Source organism: Aulonocara stuartgranti, assembly GCF_965226115.1.
Source record: "Aulonocara stuartgranti genome assembly, chromosome: 20".
Lineage (NCBI taxonomy): Eukaryota > Metazoa > Chordata > Actinopteri > Cichliformes > Cichlidae > Aulonocara > Aulonocara stuartgranti.
This window is the reverse complement of record NC_138956.1, coordinates 36,038,587-36,056,386: the sequence shown is the minus strand read 5'-3', so window position 1 is coordinate 36,056,386 and position 17,800 is coordinate 36,038,587. Positions and strand designations below refer to the sequence as shown.

Here is a 17,800-nt window from a genome sequence, read left to right as displayed (position 1 = left end):
TGAGAATTATATGAATAAATATATGTACGATATAAGAGTGTATGCACATTACTGAATGTGTATACTAAATATGTATATCTACGTGTGTGTGTGTGTGTATACATATTTTACAAATTAGAGTTTAAAATAAAATATATAAAATATACAGAGGCTGGTAGTTGGATATTGATATTATTACAGGATCAATGCTGGACTTTGCTTCTCTGCTGTAAGTTCAATACTTTGCTCTCGGTCATCAGAAAGGAAGCATGTAAACACCTCTCATGCTGTCACACTTTGCTCCGCCCCTTCTCAACCACTGAGCCAGCCCTGCTTGATGTTGGCCCACTGAGTCACGTGACTGTGGAACTACTGAACAGCACAGGAGGAAAGAGGTGGCGGAGCAAAGTGTTCCTGCAGCAGAGGAGCGGTGTTTGCACAGACCTGTCTCCTCTCTGATACGGGAGCGACTTAGTGGACTTAGGTGATCGATCCCAGCGTTGTTAAGGTTACCGCTGATATTTGAATCGATCCACCCACTGATCATTTCCTTGCCACGACTCTTTGTGAATGAGGGAACAGTAAAAATAAGCATCTGGTGCTTGTGCGTGTCGTCATTCTGCAAGCACAACACACTTCATGCATCACAAACTTTCATTATTACTGTAAAAAAAAATCCCATTGCTCGCGCTTTTTGAAAACTTTTTTGGGGGGTTGTTGTCGTTGTTTTACAATTCAGTTGCATTAATATAGATAGCCTGCTATTTGTGTGCAATGTATTCATTTATGTTTTCTTGCTGTTTGTATCTAGTGGCTTCTCAGAATATGCATATATTATCTATGTATACATAGATAATATATGAGTCTGATAGCTTTGAAAGCAGAACAAAGAGATGGTGACTACCTGCTTTTTTACTCCCGTGGTACCTCCTCTTTTGCCGTGCACGCCTTGTCAGTGTCCCCGGAAACAGCAGCGGGTTGAGCCCTCCTCTTCCTGCCTGCTCTCCGCTCACTGCTTTAGGAAACGTGGCCTTATCAGGACTCCAGCAGCACAGCGGTAGATGAATGACAGACTCCCCACTTCAGCTTCCACTTCTATCCGCCTGTCAGTTAACGCCACAGCCTCAACAGACCCCGAAGCCTCTCTGTGTGTGAAGAACAATGTCTGAGGCTGAGCAAATCCCGGCCTCTGCTTCGGAGGCCGCCGCATCGGCCGTCCTGGACGCCCTGAACGCCACGGACTCCAACGGGACCGAGGCGCTCAACGCCACGGCCAAATTCGTGGCCACCCCGGAGGGCACGGCTCTGGCGTACGGCAGCCTGGTCTTCATGGCGCTCCTGCCCATCTTCTTCGGAGCCCTGCGGTCCGTCACCTGCTCAAAATCCAAGGTAACTGTTAGTGGACCCCGGCGTTTGGGTTTGACTTCAGCCCGCCTCTCGTTAGCCTTCAGCGGCTAGCTGCTACAGCTAACGGCTGGCTAACTAGCGGCTCACCAGGACGCTAAAAATAATATTTTTCCAAAACAAATACAGAAGTGGGAGTCGCGATAGAGTTAATTGAAGAATGATGTGCTGAAATTATCGATAAAGTTGGGGAAATACGCGTCCAGACTCCGAGTGAAGGTTTAAAGATCCAGCTGTTTGATTTTACCGGTTATTTCCAGATGCTAATTAGGCTTTTAAAGTCGTTATCTGCACTTGTTGCACTCATAACGCTGCGTAGTGGGTGTCGGGTCCTCTGGTGTGTGTCTGTTTAAACTGTTTTTTTTTCTCAACTTGTGCTTGTTTGGCGTGTGATGAAAGGATGTGTGCACAGATGTTTATTTACATTTTTCCTAACGGACTTTTACCTGGCTGAGTAACAGGGACCGCTGCCATCCGGGTGGGGAGTAGTAACTTAAAGTTGTAGTAAAAGTTGTACAGTGAGCCGAAAACAGACTGTGCTGAACGGAGTCGTGACATGAATACGAGGTTAAACCGACTGTCAGAAAACGCCAAGCTAGCCTCGTGGTCGTGAACGCATCACCAGGTGATGGAGAGAGACGTGTACTGTTTCTGTTTGTTCTCGTTTTGGGGTTTTTGCAGACATGCGCAGTTAGCTTAAAGTAGAAAAAACCTCCCACATCCTTTGAACGGCCGGGTGGAGGTGATGGAGGTTTTTATTAGTGACTGAGGACGCAACACAGCTGGCAGAAAATCACGTTAATCTGCATAACGGAAGCTGCTAATAACAGCTGTGAAATGAAACCGGCTGCTGTTTCAGGTATCACCAGCAGAGACACACCCTGCTCTAACGGTGCTCTGCCTTTATGGGCGCACTGTCTGGGGATGCATGTTAAAACTACCTGTCCTGCAGCAAGTGTAGGATCTGGTGAAACGGGGAAAATTCCCCATGCTCTGATGCACAAAGTTCGGATTTAAGAGGGAAAAGTCGGGTCATGAAACAGAGTAATGTCTAGACTGAATTCTCAGAGTGGGTGATATCTGTGTGACGGTCCAAGTGAAGGAGCGATATCAGTTTGACCCAGAACCTGATCTGCAACCGTGAGAAGCGTCGAGAGATCAGACACATTCAGAAACTTTAAGACTAGATTAAACTTTGACAGCATGTAGGCCGGAGCTGTCAGGTGTTTTCCGTGTGCTCTGGGACACACCTGTTTCTGATTTTTCCAGAAAAAAGTTTTGATGACGCTCTTGTGGGGATTCTTTAAAAGAGTACTTAGATGCTGAACAACAGTAAGCAGAGTGCATTAGTGCTCTGCAGTGGCACACCCGCCCAATGTTTTTGGCACTATAGGTATTTAAATTTTCAGATTTACACATGACAATGAGACAGAAGAGAATGACTTTAGATGTTGTTTTCTTCTGTTTGTATACAGAAGGCATAAAAACGGGTTTCCGAGCAGAGAGAAATATTCAGTTCCCCTCAAGATGTTTTAATTGGCTAAAGACAAAACAGAAACTAGATGGATTCTTGTCACATTAGGGACAAATGTACCTTTCCCCTGGTTACAGCACAAGACTAAAACCACTTTTGATGAATTTCAGTTTGACATGAGCTGCTCAGTTATTGTAATGCCAGAAAGCTTCACCTGTCTCTCAGAAATGACTTCAGACTGAACGCTTCACGCTGCTGTCTGTCATGTTTCTCATTTTCTGTCGCTCGTTTCTTTGGTTTTTGACGTTTGCCTTCACTGATGGTTGTAGTTAACGTAGACTCTGTTTTATCTCACTGAGTCACAGCGGATCCTGTCACTCGCATGTAACGCATCCACAAACCGAGGCGGACGTGTCACGCAGGGGGAATTGCGACATTAATTGAAATGAGACGTAAACAGCAGTAACTAGACTGAAATCATAACCACGGGTGTTCCTTTGGTCTCTTTAATATCAGCGGCTGCTTAACACATTTGCAAAAACAGGAAGCGAATGAAATCTCGCGAGGAAGGAGAGAATGGGCTCGGTGGCCTGAGGCAGGTGTTTCACAAAACAGGATCGTACTCGGTGGGAATGAGATGGATTGAGATCACAATGTTCACAGAATGGAAATAATTTTTCGAAAGGACGCAGTTTCTGTCTTTTCTTACATGAAACTATTACACAGCAAGTATGAGAGTGTCAAGTTTTATTGTCATGTGCAGATAAACCGTGTAGCCACGTTTACCCATAATGACATTCTTTGGCTCCTCAGCTTTACATGAGCAAATAGAAAGTGTGCAGTTATATTAAGAAAATAGCAGGAGTGATAATAATGATAAAGAGAGAAAAGTATTAAATGTTTAGAGATAAAATATATGTTTAAGTTAGTAAAATACATTTATCATTACAAAGTTGAAATGATAATTTGACATGAAATTTCAAAACTAAATATTTAATTTTATGTTCAGTTTGGAAATTTAAAGAACAAAGTAACCATTAAAACATCAGCTGGTTAGATGTTGAAAACAGCAGGCAGTCTTCTTTCGGGGGACTATTTTTAGTTGTGGATTAATTTTCCAGTGGGTCATTTTGACCCCAACCCTACATTTATACATACTACTGTGAAATTGTCAGTTTGCTAATTCTCCATATGCTCAGTTTCTTCCCACCGTTGTGAGGAAGATGGAAAATAGTTTGAAATATGTGGGTTTTTAACATTATAGGCTTTGTTTTGATTGTAATTTGTAATTACTGCATAAATAAAGCACCTCATTGGGAGAATTTTCAGTAATGCTGAGAATTTAAATATTTTATAGTTCTTCACAAAATAATTTAAATCTACAAACTGGGTCTTTGTTCACATTTAGTTGGAAACGGAAAAAACAAGGTATGAAAATCAGCCTGACTGTGTTGACTTCATTCAAATGTGTTGTTTATTAAAGCATTACAGAGATACAATGCTATCTGTATATGGCATTAAATGATCCTAGAAAATTGAAATACAGTATTGAATAATTAATTCAAATATTTCACCGTGTTATGGGATGGAGCCTTTAACAGTTATTGCAAAACACATGACAGGGATTTGTGATGTTGCAGAGCTCTGTGTGTGCGCACTTACCAATGGAGGTTTTCTTGATGATGTGTGAACTCTGCAGAAGTTTGACTATAACCCTCCACACAGCGCTCTGCTCACTGTACGGGGATACTTGTCTCATTTTAATACATCTGTGACTTGTATGGCTCTTTCTGTGGCTCCTCAGTGTTTCCTTCTCCTCAGCATTACACGCTCTGCCCTGTGACATTGGGATAGCAACACTGGAGATGAGAAATACCTGGAGCTGGGCTGTAAACCCTCTGGGTGACGACTCGGGTCGTACCTCTGTAGCAAAGATGTGTGGGGGGGTTTAAACGCGGTTTTGTGCTGGCGTTGGTAAATCTGACAGAAAGTCTCTGCCTGAGCCTCGGGTGATGTTTAGTTTAAAATCGGCGTCCATGGCATCCTTCCTCTCTTCCTCTTTCTCGCTGTTTCTCCTCTGTCAGCCATCCTATAATATGAATATGAGTTCAGATACATCAAAGCTTTTATTCACTGAAGCTGTTGCCCTGTGTAATTCCAGCAATGATGATCTGTTTCCTGCATTGGACACCTGTTTGCTTGCTTTAATTTTGGGCCCTGCTTCCAGCCCTGCTCCTGATTGCCGATCTGATCCTCTCTCTCCCTGTCTGTCTGTGTGCACATCTGTCTGTCCACCCATTCTGTTTGTCTGTCTATCTGTAGGAGCTCGGAGAAAATGATTACGATTCTGGGTTCAGAGTGAGTATGAGAGCCGCTGTGTGCACCAATACACCCAGACACTGTTGGTTTCCAGCACTGACACAGCAGGGATTGCATGAACGCAGAGGTGTTGGGTGGAGCCGGAACAACAAACTGCTCATCAGCTCACGCTTGTTTCAGTGTGTGTGCTGTCCAAAAACAAACAGACATGTGAAATAAAAGGAACGCCTGCAATGGAGAAGAAGAGGGTCAAGAACCAATCAGATTTAGATTTCTGTTTTTCTGCACTGATAAGTTAAAAAAAGATCATCTGCTGTGGCTGATAATCCCAGCTTATTCCTGCCTGATATATTCAACTTTATTGTGTCTTAGTGGGTACAGCTAGCTGCTCACACGCTCTGTAGGCGTTAGAGAAAATGAAACGCGGTGCCAAAAGTATAAACACGTTTTTGAAACAGGTTCAAGATTCTGCTGCAGGATTTCCCAGGAAATTGTCTAAAACTACTTCAGGAAAATTTGTGCAGAAAGGAATTTATCAGAATGGGGGAAATGACGTGTCTAAATATGAAGGTTGAGTGAAAGAAAATACGAAATTTAACAGAGTAATGTGCATTTTGATGGCCGCATTAAACTGTCCTCAAACCATCAGCACGGCATTTCATGGGTGACGTAAGGAATTGATAACGCTACGTGAACTTGATTACTTTAAACGGCCTCTTTGGTTCGGCAGTCGCACACAGACCGCGGCGTCTGGATTACATGCAAAGTTCCACTGAAGCTTCACCTGTGTCCCGACTGCACTGATCACTTAGTCTGGTTCAGGTTCATGCAAATTGTAAGCCAGACTTTAACAAAAACAAATTCAAAGCAGCACATAACACAGACTGGGGGGGATGTTGGCAGGAAGTCCTACAGCAATGCCAGGAACCAGTTTCATGCACAGAGGACTCGTTAAAGAAGCCAAAACCACAAACACAGCCTGCAAATAGAATAACGGCTTAAAGTAGAAAATACTTCTGAAAGGGAGTAAAAATGACTGGACTCAGTGGAGCCCAAACACTGGTACATAAAACGCACAACCTCACAGTACTGAGGTTTATTTTTAGAATATATTAACTGTGCAGGAAGGTTCCTGCGACTAACCTCGTCCTCATGTAGATCTTAGCAGCGTCTAACTCGCACTAACACGGTGTTACTTCAGCCTGTTTGCTAACAGCTGTGTGTTTGTGGTACATGTAACTCATAGGGGTGCAGCGATATTCGTATCGATATTGAACCGTTCGATACAGTGCTTTCGGTTCGGTACGCATATGTATCGAACAATACAAAATTTGTAATTTATTTTATCAACTTTCCTTCTGACGATGCTGTCTGTGTTGAGCGCTCAGTGAATCTGCGTTCGACTACTCCGCCTAGGGTCGACAGTGCAGCCTAGGCGGAGTAGTCGAACGCAGATTCACTGAGCGCTCAACACAGACAGCATCGTCAGAAGGAAGAGCGCAGGGCAAGCTAGCGAGACAGAAGTTAAGCTCTCCTTACAACATGGACCTCCCCCACTCTCATTCAGATCTGGCGTTTGGAATTATTTTGGTTTTCATGTGACGTATGACCCTGAAGGTAAGCGAGTCATGGACTAAAGTAAAACAGTATGTTGGATGTGCCATGCAATGCTCAATTACATGGGTGGGAACTAGTGTGTTAGCGCAGTTAGCTCGTTAACGTGTTGGCTGTCTAGCCCCACGCACAGGGCGATCGGCGGTAGCTCGTTAACGGAGATTTGCCGTGTTGTGGCGTTAAGGTCATTTCAACGAGATTAACCTGAAAGCACTAGTGGGAACACAACGAATATGACTGCACATTTACACCGACATCATCCTAGTGCAAAGACAAAAACAACAAGCATGCTACTAACTTTAGCCGAGTCATTTAGACAGCTGTTTAATATGCTGCTGAGAATATAGCCCAGAAGAAGCGGATAGTATAGCTTTTATTTTGGAAAGAGACATTTCTCTGTAATAAACTCTCTTTTTCCAAAGATGAGTGATTCCTCAATCAGATACAGGGCTCGCAATATCGCTAGCCCGACGTCCTGGAGCTAGCGATTTTTTTCAGTCGAGCTACCAAAATCTATCTCTGCCCTGCCCGTCGGGCTATTGTAGGAAAAATATATGTCAATGCTTTTGCATTCTTTCAGAAATGTAGCTGGGTAATTATGTCATTGGCATCGGTGAGCCACTGTCAATATGTGACATATTGAAGTCGCGTTTGAATCTGCGCTTGTTTTTTTGCTTTCACTTTGCAATCGTGCGAACTGTGTATAGAGAGCGACAGCACTGATCTGTGAGTGATGATAATTTGTGCACCAATTCCTCTGACATCATCTTATTAATCGTTAGCTTACTATGCAAACATGACAAGTGAAATCTCCCGCAGCTTAAACATGTGAGAGGTTGATCGCGCAGAGAATCGCTGAGCTTATGTGAGTGCGTGTGTAAAAGCATTTCAGTTCTGCTGAGCCAAATAAGACAGGTCAGGGTGAAGAAGTGACAGCCAAAGAAAAGCTTACCACAAAACGGAGAAGTTATGACAAATCAGACTATAAGGCAAAAAGAAAGTGCAGCTTTATGGTTTCATGGACAAAAGAATTTCTGTGGCTGCGATATGACGAATAACCAGGGCTGCACATAAGTGGTCCGCAGGTGCGCATTCACTGTCAAAATAAAAAACACGCACAAGGGTTAGGGTTAAATTTAAAAACTGTACTTTTGAGTTAAAATATATATTTATAATTTCAATAAATGACAAATTAAAAAGGCATGAAAAATTTTTTTGTATCGAAAAAATATCGAACCGTGACACCAAAGTATCGAACCGAACCGTGAATTTTGTGTATCGTTGCACCCCTAGTAACTCAGTCACCTGCAGATTTACTGGTTTCTATAGAAGCTCATGTTGCTTTAAAAACATCTTTAGTTTCAGGAAAGACAGGATGTTACCATTTAGAAAATGTTTGTAATATTAATCCTGCATTTACTGTAAACTTGAGCTTTGGATTATAAAGCATTGGTTTGTGTAGGATTCCTCTCCTTATCCCTCTACATCCTCCTCTGTCCCAGTTTCTGTCTCGGGTGAGTAGATGGAGGAGAATATAGATGGAGGTGACTCTCAGGCTTCTCTCTCAGGGCTTCTGTCAGTCTACAGTAGCTCTTCTTTTCTGTGATCCGACCCGAGTGTAGAAGGACGGCCTGATCGGGAGGAGGACAGGCCTCGGTAGAGACAGGGAGGTGCCCTCTGGCATGTCTGTGGAAACGCACATTTCTGCCATTGTGTAATTATTGCAGCGCTCAAACCCACGCTGGTGTGATGGCTGTATCCTCCAAAGCCTTTTATACCACCAGGAAGTCCCAGCTTTCAGAAGCTTTGTTGCTAAATGATGAATATCCACACGAGCGACGCCTCGATAAGAATCAGATTTTATCACAGAGGCATAGTGTTCAGTGTTCGTCTGTGGGTCTAACTCAGGCTGTCACTGAAGGTTAAACTCGTATCAGTTTGTAGCATGACGTGAAAAACACACTAATATTTAATATTTACCTGATTTGTGCCCGTGTGCCTGCCATCAGTCCCGGTGAGCACTTGTTGGACAGTTTCTCCTTTCTTTCTTCAGCGATGCGCCACTGTCACCTCCACAGAGGAGGACGCACCGCAGCACGTTATTCTAGTATTTAGAGATTGGCTCAGCTCTGATTACAGGTTTGTGGTGCCTGTGTTGCCTCATTTCACGAGCAGCAGGCGGCGCCTCAGATTAGTTTGTGGTTGCAGAGTGAAGCAACTGCTTATTGCAGTGTTGGCACAGAGCCTCACAGGGCCTCACAGGGCCTCACAGAGCCTCACAGGGCCTCACAGAGCCTCACAGAGCCTCACAGAGCCTCACAGGACCTCACAGAGCCTCACAGAGCCTCACAGGGCCTCACAGAGCCTCACAGGGCCTCACAGAGCCTCACAGAGCCTCACAGGACCTCACAGAGCCTCACAGAGCCTCACAGGGCCTCACAGAGCCTCACAGGGCCTCACAGAGCCTCACAGGGCCTCACAGGGCCTCACAGGGCCTCACACGGCCTCAGGGTTAATCCCGGTATTTGGGTTAGTTTAGGCGTTAAACGTTGACAGTAACAGTTACATTACAACACATAAACTGTGGTCCATATAACCCTAATTTAAAATTGATGATCTTCATTTAAAACTTCACTGGTTTCTGTCTGGAGACTAGTTCATCTTCTTTCAGGTTAAATTTGTGATGGGAAGCTTTAGCTTGGTGTGGTCTCACCTGGTGTTTGGATTGGTGTGCACATCCCTGTCTTCTGGTGAACCTTCACCTTACCTGCTCATATTTCTGTCTCCGCTCCGTTTCTCCCAGAATGCAGCCGACATGCCCGAGACCATCACCAGTCGGGACGCAGCGAGGTTCCCCATCATCGCCAGCTGCACTCTATTTGGGCTCTACCTCTTCTTCAAGGTAAGTCGGCGTCTCTTACCTCGGGGAGAGCTGCAACGGTGCATTTCGTCAGATGAGGCTTGTTTCTGATGCTGGACGTGTGCTGTGACGCAGGTATTCTCTCAAGAGTACATCAACCTGCTGCTGTCGGTCTACTTCTTCGTCCTGGGCGTCCTGGCTCTGTCTCACACTATGAGGTACGTCAGAGAACGTGAATGTGTGTGCGAGTGAATCGCTTTGGTTTAACTGATGTTGGAGGTGACTCGACTCTGTTCTTGGTTCTGTCTCTCAGTCCTCTGATGTCCAGAGTCTTCCCAGCATCTTTCCCAAACAAACAGTACCAGCTGCTCTTCACTCAGGGCTCCGGAGAGTCCAAAGAAGGTGAGACCTGCTGCCCGTTCCACCAACGACGGGAACAAACACCGTTTAAAAATACAGTTTAAAAGACCCAGATTCCTAAAAAGAGCAGGCAAATGTTTTTGTTTCACACAAAAAACCCAAAACGTGTTCAAACTGTTTATTGCTCCGATTTAATTCTTAAAGTATTGCACGGCAAAGATGCCAGAGGAAGTGAATTGTTTTGCATATCGCTTTGAAGGAATTTTAGTCCAGTCTTTGGTTTGTGGGGTTTCGTGAATGCGTGGCTCTCTGAAGTCCTGCTGCAGAGTTTCATTCAGACTCGGGTCTGGACTTTGACTGGGTCGCTGCTGCACGGTGATTCTTTTCTTATTCTGTTGGAGATTTGCTGCTGTGCTTGGATCCTCCTCTGGACCAAATGTTAGCTCAAGCATTAGCTATGAGACAGACGACCTCACGCTTGACCCCAGAATACTTTGGTATAGAGAGGACCTCACGCTCGGCTCGATGATTAAATCGCTGCTGTGCTGCCGGTTGGTGTGAGATGTGTGTGCTGCTGTGGATTATGTCATCGTTCCTTCAGATGAAGCTTCCCTAACCTAAGCTGTGCTTTCTTTTTCTAACTGTGCTGTCATGAACTTTAACCTTTAACATGCTAACTGGGGCCTGTAGAGTCTGACATGGAAAGTTTTCAGATGAATAATTGTTGCCCTCCTCGCCTGTAAAAGGGTATTTTTACGGGTGGATGGGCCGAGGTGACGACCCGAGTTTGAATGCGATAACTCAGGAATGAGGCAACGCAGTATTTTCAAATTCATACCAAAGGTGCAGCTACTAATCTCGAATGAGTTAGAATCTCAGTGACCTCAGAGGTCTGAAAATCTCTGTACGTAGGTTTCAAAATGATACCAAAGGTGAATTTAGGACGGGCTGTCGAACTGCAGGCCTCGAGGGCCGGTGTCCTGCAGGTTTTAGAGATCACCCCAGGTCAGCACACCTGAATCAAATGACCAGTTCATTACCAGGCCTCTGGTGAACTTCGGGACATGTTGAGGAGGTCATTTAGCCATTTACATCAGCTGACACGTCTAAAACCTGCAGGACGCCGGCCCTCGAGGCCTGCAGTTCCCCATCCCTGAGTTAGGAGGAGGCTGACAGATGGCACTAGCAGCCGTCAGTATTTTTTAATTTTAGAATGATGGACTTTGTTGCTGATGATCACTTAATGAAGTGCATTTAACTATCAGTGCCTGGCTGCCACTTACCCTCTGAGGTCCCTTTGAAGCAGTAAAGAAACACATGATCTGTTTATTATGTCTTGATGTATAAAACCTTAGAACAGTGAATGTTGTTTCTCTTTGTCAGGACGATAATGTTGCTGTACAGGTTCATCTGCACGAGTAAAGTTTTAGAGTAAATCTTCTCGTTGACTCGTGTTTACTGAGGAAGCGACAAACGGCCTCAGTTAAAGTTTATTAGGTTGAATCTGTCAGAGCTGTAAGCATCTCTGTATAAATGTGGTTTATTGAACGGCCTTTTGAACCCGATTTAGGTCTCCTGACGTCTTTCACATTCATGTCTGACCTGCGTCTCTCCATGTCTCTACAGAAATAGTCAATTATGAGTTTGACACCAAGAACCTGGTGTGTCTGCTCATCAGCAGCGTGGTGGGAGTCTGGTACCTGCTCAAAAAGGTAAAAGTGACACGTGCAGCACACAGAGCTGAGCATAGCTGTGAGCTCCGACATGGCTGAGCTTAGATCTGTGGGGTAATGAATTATTTATGAAGCCCTAAATGACAGTAATGGTTAATCCACAAACATGTGCAAGTTTATAATCAAAGTGATATTTAATGTTCATGGTGTTAAAATCTTGTTTTTGTTGTTCTTGAATTTTTCAGTTTACTCTTTTACATAAAAGCAGTAAAAACAGTGAAGCACGTTATTATTGTTTTTTCATCAAGATGCCAAATTAGTTATTTACTGAGTAAATAGCTTTTAGTGCTTATGTTTGATTCCTTCTGGTGTGAAACAAAGAAAATCGACAGATTTTAAAATGTTTCCTGTTTTTCCGACAGATGGTATAAAATGTAAGCTCTAATTATTTCCATCAGAAATGATGTTCCACGCTGTGACATAGAGCTGAAATCTGTAATGCGATCGAAGCCTGCTGTCAGCTTCACTTTTGGCTTCTAATTATTATTTAAAGAATAATGAGGATAAAACCTCTGAATCCAAACTCGTTTATTTAGCTGAGACTAAAGAACATCTGGTCAACATCTGTATAAAGGATTCAAAAACAAAAGGATTTGTGTAAATGTGTTCGTCTCAGCCGCTCAGATGCGTCATTTTGTGCTCACGTGTGCGTGTGTATTGTGACATCACAGCACTGGATAGCCAATAACCTGTTCGGGCTGGCGTTTGCCCTGAACGGAGTGGAGCTGCTCCACCTGAACAACGTCAGCACCGGCTGTATCCTGCTGGGGGGGCTGTTCATCTACGACGTCTTCTGGGTGAGTAGATCACGTGTCCAGCTCAGGTAGTCGTACGGAAACGTTCCAGAAGATTCGAGCTCAGCTCTGTCATGTCCAGATGTTCAGTTTCAGCACTTTGACACAATCCAGATGTTCCAACAATGACCCAGCATGAACACAGCTGTACATCATCCTTATTCTGTGTGTCTCCAGGTGTTTGGGACCAACGTCATGGTGACTGTTGCCAAGTCATTTGAAGCACCAATCAAATGTAAGTGCTGTGTATGACCGTGTCAGTCAGTTTTAGCTCTTGCTCTTCATAGACTTCACCCAGCTGACCTCCTGTCCTGCTGTGATCTCCCCCACCCGTCTTTGCTCCACTGCAGTGGTGTTTCCACAGGACTTGTTGGAGAAAGGTCTGGAGGCCAGTAACTTTGCCATGCTGGGACTGGGAGACATTGTCATCCCGGGTATCTTCATCGCTCTGCTGCTGCGCTTCGATGTCAGGTAACACTCGGTCCTCTTTCCTCTCAGCTGCCTCGTTTCCTTTGTTTTCTCTCATTTGTGGGATTTAAACAAGATGAATGTTCTTTATTCCCTTTCATGTGAAACCGTCTTCTACCTGCAGCTTGAATAAAAACAGCAGGACGTATTTCTACTCCAGCTTCCTGGCCTACATCTTTGGACTGGGCCTCACCATCTTTGTCATGCACACCTTCAAACATGCACAGGTACGAGGCTTAAAGCGCAATCACTCTTCTCAACTTTGTTTTGTTCAGTCTCTTCTCAAAACAGCCTCTTTGCAGCCAGTTGCATCAGCTCATTTTGAGGACTCGCAGTTACGGGCATTTGAGTTCATGTTGGACGATTCACGTTAGCAAACGCCGCATCGTTTGATAATTTAGTCTAACTCGTGATCGAGATTAAAATTCGATTTGTTGTGTATCCCCCAGTTCTTCCTGCGTTCTGTTTGCTGTTGTTCCTTTCAGTCTAATTTATTCAAGCAGAATACAGACTTTAGTCTACTCAATGTCCAGAACTGCTCTTGAGCCAGGCTGAATGTTGTTGGGGAGATTTCCAGAGAGCTTTGAATAGGAGAGAGGCTCCGATTTAAGGGTTGGGACCTTTGTGTTCCTGCGTTATTCCTTTTATCATCAGTGCAGTAAAGCTTCGAATTTCCAGTTTAAACCACCTCTGGGACCCTGAAGCTCCCCATGTGAAGCCGATGAAAACCACATCCTGTCATACCGACCAGAGTTACAGTCAGCTAATCTGCTCTCATTTTTTCCTCTTATTTAAACAACTGATAATTGGTTGCCAAGAACATGAGGCTGATGAAATGGCTGCAGTGACTCTGTGTTCTCACTGTTCGGGACCTTTAACTTCAGCGTCCGTCCTTTGTCTAACGTGGAGTCTGTTTCCTGGAAGCGGACTAAACGTTGGCTTTATTAAAACTGGGACAAACATGAAGTCTGATTTTGTGAGCAGCTTATTAAGTGAAAAGTCTGAAGTTTTAATTTTCTGGAAAATCTGCTGTAGGTATTAAATTTGCACACGGTGTGTTTAAGAAGCCGCAGCCAATAAAGCTTTAAGGATTTACTCGTCGCTCACGGCTGTTTGTTGTTGTGCAGTTTATTTATTTACAGACCAACATCCAAACAAGGGAAAGACACCATTAAATGCTGTGCTGCTGTATTTAGGATTTACAGTTATCATTTACTTAAAAAAGACCCGATGATGTTGCCCGTCTCAGTTTTAATGATTGAGGACGTTAAAAGCTGTTAAATCTGTGTGTCCAGCCCGCCCTGCTGTACCTGGTGCCCGCCTGCGTCGGCTTCCCCGTCATCATAGCGCTGTTCAAAGGAGAGCTCACAGAGATGTTCAGGTGAGTAACCACGGTGACCAACCACGGTGAGGCAGCAGGGCCGAGCTTGTTTTAGCAGGAAAACATGTTTCTGAAGTCTGAACATACGTTTGCACTAAAATTAACGAGCTGAGAGATTTATTTGTAATTACTGAAATTAGACTCATGAGGATTCTTTGTTTAGTGGATTAAAGGTTCAGAATCTCATGCCTGGCGGGCTGAAACCCTATTGGCTGTTTATTCCAGAATGAAGCTCTGTGATTGGACAGATTTCTTTCTTTTCTTTTTTTCTTCGGGTATAATGTAAAATTTAAAAGTGTGATCTATCGACCAATGACACTGAAGCATTTCTGTTATTAAATGCACCAAAGTGCACGTCTGCTAAACCACATTTCTTTGTTTCATTTAAGAATAAATAAGATTTGGACCTTGACTTCAGCACAGACAACCTCGGGGCCTGATTTAATGATAGAGTTTTAAAAACAGGAGCACCTCCTCAGTTTTTAAAGGATCTCTCAGTCTGGAGTTTAGTCTGCGCTGCAGGAACCGCCGAGGTTCTCCGAGTAGCAGTTTCCATGTTAAATGCAGAGTCTATGACGGCTCCTTTGTATGTTCAGGTGCTTCTGTCAGCAGACTGAGGGTCTCCTGCTCATCGACCTCATCATTTCACTCCCTGCTCCCATGTCTGTTTTGTACTTTCTCTTACATTTTTTCCCACCTCTCTTCTTCCACCTTTCCGGTCGGTCTTTATCCTCCGTCCTCCTCGTTTGTCACGGCAGTAGAGCTCTATAGTAACTTAGACCTTTAGAGTTTAAGATGATTTACCACACTCTGTCGTTGCCTCCTTTCTTTCTCACTACTTTTATCATCTCCTTTTTCTTTCTCTGTATTTTTCTTTTATCTCCTCTGTGTCTCCATTTCCTTCCTCTGCTCCCCGTGTCCCGTCCCCCCCCCCCGTGGTTAGCTATGAGTCTTCAGAGGAAGTTCTTCCCGCCTCTCCCAGACTTACTTCCTTTCCAACCGTCAGCGGCTCTCCCGCAAGCCTGGCTAGCTCCATGGATGCCGTCTCTGTGGCGACAGGCTCCTCCCCGCGCCACCGCAGATTACAACCCACCTCGATGTAGAAGCCCCGCCCCTCTATCTTTACTGTCCCCTTCTTTGTCTCACCTGGGCAGGTAAAAAGCCCATTAATGAGCCCATTAACCTGCCTACATGAAACCATCGCTCCATCAGATTCACCTTTTATAGCATTAATAAAATCATGAAGGAGGAAAAATTCAGCTGATCCAAAGGTGGGGTGTTGTTAGCTTGATTAGCACTGGTAAAGCAGACAGGTGCAGTGCACAGACACAGGTCGCTGCTAATTAACCGAGAAATGAAACACGATGATACTGTTTGTTCCACCGATCTTTACAAACGCTGCAAAGCAGCTGCACCCGTAACTTTAGGCCTCGAGAAAATCCAAATGGGTGAGTTATTAGAAAAGCGATCGCTCACCTTTCAGTTGTTTTAAGGTGGAGATTGGCGAGAATCCAAACTGTTTGAATCGGGGTGTTTGAGCCTCCAGAGGCCATTAGAGGAACTGCAGCATTGGATTCATATTCGTGAAACACACTAACATCGTCCTTCTTCTCTTCTTCAGGTATGAGGAGTCATCTGAGGAGACTAAAGAGGAAGCGACAGAATCAGAGAAGAAGGACCAATAATATCCATGTCGCCCCCACCCCCTGCCCTCCCTCCTCCTTCAAACACTTTTCATCATCAGCCTGCTGCCACCACATTTCACTGAAGCCCCGCCCCCTCCAGTCTCTCCAGCTTGTCAGCCAGGGGAAACGGGGCTCATGTTGCCAACGCGTTTGTCTCTGATAACCACGGGAGCGGCCGCCGACTGTTACCCGTGGTTACGACTGCCGTCGCGCTGCCAACGATGATGTTCGTAATTATTAAAAGTCGTTTTGGGACCCGGTGCCTACCACGAATCCTCTCACACAGGACCACGAAGTGGCGTGTCAGGGAACACCTGTCCAATCGGATCTCATCATGTGTTTGCAGCTCGCCGCTCAGATAGGCAGAGAAACGAGAAGGAGCGCTTGTTTTAGCCTTTACACGGCCCCGAGCGTGGACGAGTCGGACGGAAAAACGAGCGCTGCTGCCATTTTCTTTCTTGTTTGTTACTTTTTTTTTTTCTTTTTCTGAAACCCTCAAACAAAGAACCGCTGACGATTGTGATGATCCCCAGAATCTGATCCTGTAAAAAAGTCTGGAGGCGTGGGAACTCTCCAGATGTGGTTCTTTGTTTCCGGGTGTCTCCGCTCAGCAGGCGCTGCTCACACTGCCGTCTGCTCCGTCAGCATCAGCTTCTTCTACTGGTTTTATCTGTATTTGTTTCTTATAATAGGCCAGAATTTTAAGAGGGGAAACCCCGGCTAACAGGTTCAGTTTTTTAGGTATACAGTTATGTTGTCATTTGTTAAAGCTGTATTGTGTTTACATCCACTTGTCTCCATGCTGACTGTACATGTGAGTTCTCCCTGTCTGTCCAGCTGTTTGCCAGAGAATAAATCTGCTTTCCAATCAGACCTGTGGTGCTAACGTGGCTTCAAGTTAAACCCTGCAGCTGTAGGTCGTAGGGCCGTACAGCTGAGGCTGAGAAAGGAAGTAGAAACAGTCCGAGTATTATAGGTTTTTAACCTAAAATATGGTTCCTGTTCCTGACGAGGATCAAGTAGTTGGTTTGTTTTGGAATTAGGAAATTGGAGGTGAATTGGTGCACAGATGAGAGCTAATATCGTAGACACGTCTATAAAAGATGAAAGAGTTCCAGTTGTATAATGTGTTGGATTAGTTAGATGAATAGTTTATGGCTCTTCCCCAAAGTCAAGAGAGCTGCAACAAAGTCCCACGAGGCTCATCCAGTCTTAAAAGCTTCCCTCTGAAATTCAAGAGAAAGTATTAATTTAGTTTTTGTTTTGTTTTTTCTTCAAAAAACACAACGCAGGTTGTTTGCTATAAAGCGTTGAGGCCAATGTGTGACCAGCTGCCACTGGGACACAACTGAATACAAGAGCAGCAAATTTAGCTCAGTAATAACAATCCAACCACCACCTCTCGCCCAATGGTAGCTGGGATAGACTCCAACCTGCCTGTGAACCTGACAATAAGCAGAAGAGGATGAATGGATATAAATTTATATAAATATTTAACTTACATACTTGAGTAAAACTGAGTTGCTGTTATCGCTGCAGCCCACACGTTAGCAATCATTGGTCTACGGCGTCGGTCACTAGCTTAGTTTAAATGTGAAACAGCAGGTTTGACCCGTCTGTGGCCAGTGAGCACGTCAGACCTGCCCTCACTGATGCCACAGTGGCTGTCCATCTTTTATTTACAGTCTCTTATGAAGGTTCTGGAGCTTTATTGCTCAGACGTGTAACA

At 44.5% G+C, this 17,800-nt stretch overlaps 1 protein-coding gene across 2 annotated transcripts; it reads left to right on the top strand.

The window, feature by feature from the left end:
- Positions 1 to 814: 814 nt before the first annotated feature.
- On the top strand, positions 815 to 16,944 carry hm13 (histocompatibility (minor) 13). 2 transcript variants are annotated; one of them, XM_082518658.1, is made up of 12 exons: positions 815 to 1,368; positions 5,180 to 5,215; positions 9,594 to 9,692; positions 9,786 to 9,868; positions 9,964 to 10,052; positions 11,637 to 11,722; positions 12,415 to 12,540; positions 12,715 to 12,772; positions 12,888 to 13,008; positions 13,130 to 13,232; positions 14,301 to 14,386; positions 16,008 to 16,944. In XM_082518658.1, the coding sequence occupies exons 1-12, from the start codon at positions 1,141 to 1,143 to the stop codon at positions 16,069 to 16,071; spliced, it is 1,179 nt and encodes a 392-aa protein (XP_082374784.1). In that variant the 5' UTR covers positions 815 to 1,140; the 3' UTR covers positions 16,072 to 16,944. The 2 variants fall into 2 exon arrangements, with proteins under 2 accessions (XP_082374784.1, XP_082374785.1); XM_082518659.1 differs by lacking the exon at positions 5,180 to 5,215 and having other exon boundaries at positions 821 to 1,368.
- Positions 16,945 to 17,800: the final 856 nt, after the last annotated feature.